A 5,033-nucleotide genomic window follows, 5' to 3' on the forward strand; every position below is an offset into this window, starting at 1 on the left:
TCCCGCGCTGATTAATCTCATCTGCATGATTAACGGCCATTCCGAGAGAGGAGATGAAGAAGAGGCTGTGGGTTTGCTCTGCTCCCTTGATCCCTTACAGCTCCGTGGGTCGGGGCTGGAGGGGCGAGTGCTGGATTTGGCATTTCCCAGCTGGGGGTTGCTGGAGTGGGTCCTCCCCGGGATCTGCAGGAGGATGAACACGGGGTCAGGAGGAGAAACCAGGTCAGAGAAGGAGGGCACAAGGAAAAGTTCCCCAGCAGGCAGGGAAACAGCCAGGAAAGTGAGCAGACGCCTCAGCCTCCTCAGTTTGAATGTCGCTTGGGGGCAGGGATGCTCGGAAATCAGGATAACAGGCTGACTCCAACTGCTCTCGCCTTTTTTGTTATATATTTTCCCCTCTTTTGTTTTGTTTTATTTTTAGGATCGGTCTCTGCATGAGCTTCCAAGGCAGATCTGGAGCTGCAGGTTTAATGGAGATGCAATGAGAGGTACTGATCGCTGCTGCTCTGTGTCGGGGATGGCAGAGGATGCTCTGGTCCCCAGTTCCCTGCACCTCTGCCAGGGGGTGGGTGCTGTTTGCATCGTGTTTGCTGTTTTGTTTTCTCCTGGCACTTCTCTGCTCTGTTTTGCAGCATAGCCAGCCCCTTCCCGTGCACAGGGACTGATGCCTCGCCCCGCTAGCCACCATGGAGCCAGCTAATACCAAAGATTTCCAGTGGAAAACCCTCGCCCCGCTCCCGAGCCGCAGGGTCTACGCGACCCTGGTGGAAGCCAGTGGGCAAGTGTTTGCCATCGGGGGCTGCGATGACAACGGGGTCCCCATGGACTGCTTCGAGGTCTACTCCCCTGAGGCCGACCAGTGGACTGCGCTGCCCCCCATGCCCACAGCCCGGGCGGGGGTGGCTGTGGCCAATTTGGGCAAGCGGATCATGGTGATAGGAGGGGTCGGCGTGAATCAGATGCCGCTGAAGATAGTGGAGATGTACAACATCGACGAGGGCAAGTGGAAGAAGAGGAACTCGCTGAGAGAGGCGGCCATGGGCATCTCGGTGACGGCAAAAGGCAAGGAGGGTTCAGTCCTTCCAGGGCTGGGTGGTGGATGGGGATTGCTTGATGCCATCCGGCAACAAAGCTTTCTGGGCAATGACACAGGGTTATGTTGTTCTCAAAAACCTTCCCTGTGCTCCTAGCAGCTGAGCCCTATATGTTGGTCATATCCCACCTGCTAAAGATGACTGTTCTGTAGGCAGCCAAAAGCAAATAAACCCGCAGGTTGCTCTGTACCATCAGCCTGGGAGCTACAAGGACCGTGGCTGTGTAAGTACTTGGGGTATTTTGGACAGGTCCAAGCTCCAGGGTCTCAAATCAAACTTCTCCAGGGTTTTGTAGCAAATTCTGGTCCTTGCATGCTGGAAGAATAGGAACAGTGCTGCTGACAGAGCGTAGCCAGGCTGGGGGACCCCTGGTGAGCTGTGGAGATGAAGGTCTTGGAGCCACAGGAAGCTTTGGTTTGGAAGATCTCTCTGCTCCAAGCCCAGAACCAGCCAGGAGAGCCGGCTTCACGGCCATGGTCTCAGATCCTTGTACAAGGAGGGGAAGCTGCTGCCTCATGGGGGGCTGCAGCCCTTCATCAGCTTAACCACAGCCTTCAGCGGGGTTGCTAACTGCCTGTGGGGCTCTGCCTTGGCAGCCCATCTCGTTTTTTTTTTTAATTTCTAAGCAGAGATGTGGAGCATCGATTTCCTTTCGTGGGCTCTGCCGTGCGTGCAGAGCCTGGGGCTGGAAGCTGCGTTCGAGGTCAGCCCTGCTCTCCGCCGGGCTGGGATCACGATGCTGATCTCCAGGCAGCGTCTTTGAAAGCTGTCTGGTTTGTTTGCTTAAGTGGGTTTAAAAGCTACCGTCAAGGAATGTTTAAAAATAATGTTTACCGTCTTGGAGATGATTTTTCTCTCTGACTCTAAGCCTGCCTGACTGATACAGCAGGGTCAATTTGGTGTGAGAGGCCAGGACCAGAAATAGCTGCCCGAATCCTTGCAGCGTACAGGATGCTCTGTGCTTTTCCAGCTGCCTTGTAGGGCACAGCTAATGCTGCTGCTCTCCTGAGTCTTGCCTGTGGGGAGGGTTATTTCTGATGCTTTCCTATAATAATTTATTCTATAATGATTCTGTGGGTTCTTTTTGCTTCTCGGCCCTGTCCAGACTACAGAGTGTACGCGGCTGGTGGGATGGGGGCCGACCTGCGGCCGCACAACTACCTGCAGCACTACGACATGCTCAAGGACATCTGGGTGTCGCTGGCGGCCATGCCCACACCTCGGTACGCTGCCACATCCTTCCTGCGAGGCTCCAAGATCTACGTGCTGGGTAAGCAGCAGTCCTGCCTCCTCTTGCTCAATTTGCAGTCCTGCTACTGCAACAAACGCCCTTGGACTCAACTAGTGAGTAAAAACACCTCTGTGCATTTTATATCGGCAAAATACAGCGCAGCTTCACAAAGGGGTCTGCCTTTGGCAGGGGAAAGAGCTGCTGTAGCTGGGAAATGCTGGAGCAAGCCTTTGGCTGGGGACAATTTTCATTATGGAAAGGGTAACTAAGGCAGAGAGATGTTGCTGTTAGGGAACGTGTTAGAGAAATGTTTGTCATGGCCAAATGGCATACTGGGATCAAAACGCAGGGGTTAGCTCAAACCAGCAGACAGCCCTGGCTCTCTTTAGGGGTTACCAGAAAGGACTCTGATCTATTTTGCAGTTCCCTTGCTGCTGGCGAGCAGTTTGTGGGCCCAGTAGCGAGCACGGGCTCTGTGTTCAAAAGCACGCTAAGCTGAGAATAGCTGCATTCATCTGCATCCGATGGCTGGGGAATGATGCACGGCTCTGGTGGGGGCAGCAGCTGCTCTGGCTCTCCGGCTCCGTCACGAGCAAGGCCAGGGTTTGCTGGTTTGCACTGGCGCTGAACTCATCTGAATTGCAAAGGCTCCCCGAGCGCTGAGCCCTGCTCTGCTGTGGATTTGTCTTGATTAAACCGCTGCATACTAAACACTAACGGCGTGGAGGGAAGCGGAGGGCGTGATGCGCTGAAAGATGATGTGTTTTCATGACATGAACCTGCTGTTAAAGGAGGGGGGGTGCAAGGGTGAGAAGTTACCTGGCTCAGCAGATGGCTTGAGACCCGAGGACATCACATCAGCTCACTCTCAGCCCTAGGAGTCTCCTCTGGTCCCTGCTGCCACTGACCTGGTGCTATAAGCCAAGCTGACCCTTTTCTCTCCATCTCCCCACCGCAGGTGGAAGGCAATCCAAGTACGCTATCAATGCCTTCGAGGTCTTCGACACAGAGACCAGGTCGTGGACCAAGTTTCCCAACATCCCCAACAAAAGAGCCTTCTCCAGCTTCGTGCCCACGGAGGACAAACTCTTCAGCCTCGGGGGCCTGCGGCAGGGGCGGCTCTACCGGCAGCCCAAGTTCATGAGGACAGTGGACATGTTTGACATGGAGCAAGGTAAGAGTTGTCCTGGCTCTGTCCTTTCCAGAGGAGCAGGGTTGGTGACATGCAAGGCTGTGCTTTGGGGCTTTGCTGTCCATGCAGAGCACAGAGCTCTCATTTCCTCAGTCCTAGGAGTGTTGGTGCCTTGAGCCAAACCTAAAAGCCAAGATTAACAAGTCAAGGCAGCAGTGGGACAAAATCATGGTCCTGAGGCAGCTGGGTTCAACAGCTCCCTCCTGGCGTGGTGGTGGGGAAGCTGACCCCTGTGTCAAGGGGTTTTATGACCCCAAGGTGCAGCATCAAAACTGCAGACCCATAACAAAGTAGGAGGTCATGGAGGCAGCTGATTTCTCAGGAGTGGATGCTCCTGTAAATGCCCCATCTGTCGTGTCCCTCCCAGGTGGCTGGATGAAGATGGAGCGCTCCTTCTACCTGAAGAAAAGGCGAGCAGACTTTGTGGCTGGCTACCTGAAAGGCAGAGTCGTCGTGGCTGGGGGATTAGGTGAGGCACTGGGGTTGGTGGTAACACTTTAAAAGCATGTGTGAGTCGTGTTATCATCACTGAGGGGAGAGATCCTGGCCCTGGCTTGGGAAACCCAAGAAAACAGACCCCATAAGTGTCCAGAGTACAGACACTGTGCCAGAGCAGACAAAGGATGCTTGCTGATGCTTCCCAGGTGACCCAGAGTCTCAATTTGTGCTTCCAGGAAACCAGCCGACCGTCCTGGAGTCTGCAGAGGCCTTCCACCCCGAGAAGAACAAGTGGGAGAGCCTGCCCCCCATGCCCACCCCGCGCTGCGCCTGCTCCAGCATCGTGGTCCGCAACTGCCTGCTGGCCGTGGGAGGGGTGAGCCAGGGCCTGAGCAGCGCTGTGGAGGCCCTGTGCCTCTCTGAGTCCTAAATGGCCATGCCCGGTGGAGGACCCTCTCCTCACACAGTGGTGTGCTGCGTCGCCTGCTATCGGGAAGGACCCTGGAGATCAGGGCATGGGTGAGCATCTCCCCGTGGCCATCCTGACCCAAAGGTGATGGGTTCAGAGGTGTTGGGAGTATCCAGGCAGGTCAGTGGTGGTTCAGGGAGAACTGTCATGATGTTGCCCTCTTCACGCACCCTGGGATCTCCGTGTGCTTCCCTGCACAGATCCCCTTGGCTCGCAACAAGGGAACCTCCTGACCCGCAGCCAGATTGAGGGGATCATTCGTCTGCCTTCATAGCAAGGCTTTTCCTGTAAACCTGTAGCATTTGACTGTCACTTTGCCAGGAGCTGGAGCGAGGGTCTGCCAATGCTCCTGGGAGGGCTGAATGCCCAAGGGACTGTTTTGGCTAGAGGGAAGACCTTGCTTTCGGCACAGGACTAGCACAGCTACTGCCTTTGCTGGGTTTCATGCACAGATGACCTCAGCCTACAATGTTCCAACCTGGTTTTTAGCTCCTTTAATGACTTGGAATCTTGTGTTCAGCCCTGGAAGAAAGGAGCAAAACCAAGCCCTGCCTCTGCGGTGCTCTCACCCCGGTGCCAGACGGTGGCTTTGGCGTTGGAGATCCCAGA

General features: G+C 55.2%; 1 protein-coding gene across 1 annotated transcript; it reads left to right on the forward strand.

Moving 5' to 3' along the window:
• The first annotated feature begins 686 nt into the window (after positions 1–686).
• On the forward strand, positions 687–4,385 carry KLHDC8A (kelch domain containing 8A). Its single transcript, XM_010182366.1, has 5 exons — positions 687–1,062; positions 2,200–2,364; positions 3,284–3,499; positions 3,885–3,986; positions 4,192–4,385. The coding sequence occupies exons 1-5, from the start codon at positions 687–689 to the stop codon at positions 4,383–4,385; spliced, it is 1,053 nt and encodes a 350-aa protein (XP_010180668.1).
• Positions 4,386–5,033: the final 648 nt, after the last annotated feature.

Source organism: Mesitornis unicolor, unplaced genomic scaffold (genome assembly GCF_000695765.1).
Source record: "Mesitornis unicolor isolate BGI_N332 unplaced genomic scaffold, ASM69576v1 scaffold15764, whole genome shotgun sequence".
Classification (NCBI taxonomy): Eukaryota; Metazoa; Chordata; class Aves; order Mesitornithiformes; family Mesitornithidae; genus Mesitornis; species Mesitornis unicolor.

Excerpts from the sequence above, each read along its gene's own strand:
- KLHDC8A (XM_010182366.1), top strand. The coding sequence starts at position 687 with ATGGAGCCAGCTAATACCAAAGATTTCCAGTGGAAAACCCTCGCCCCG. Across the intron at positions 1,063-2,199 it reads CATCTCGGTGACGGCAAAAG|ACTACAGAGTGTACGCGGCT; the intron begins GCAAGGAGGGTT and ends GGCCCTGTCCAG. Across the intron at positions 2,365-3,283 it reads CTCCAAGATCTACGTGCTGG|GTGGAAGGCAATCCAAGTAC; the intron begins GTAAGCAGCAGT and ends TCCCCACCGCAG.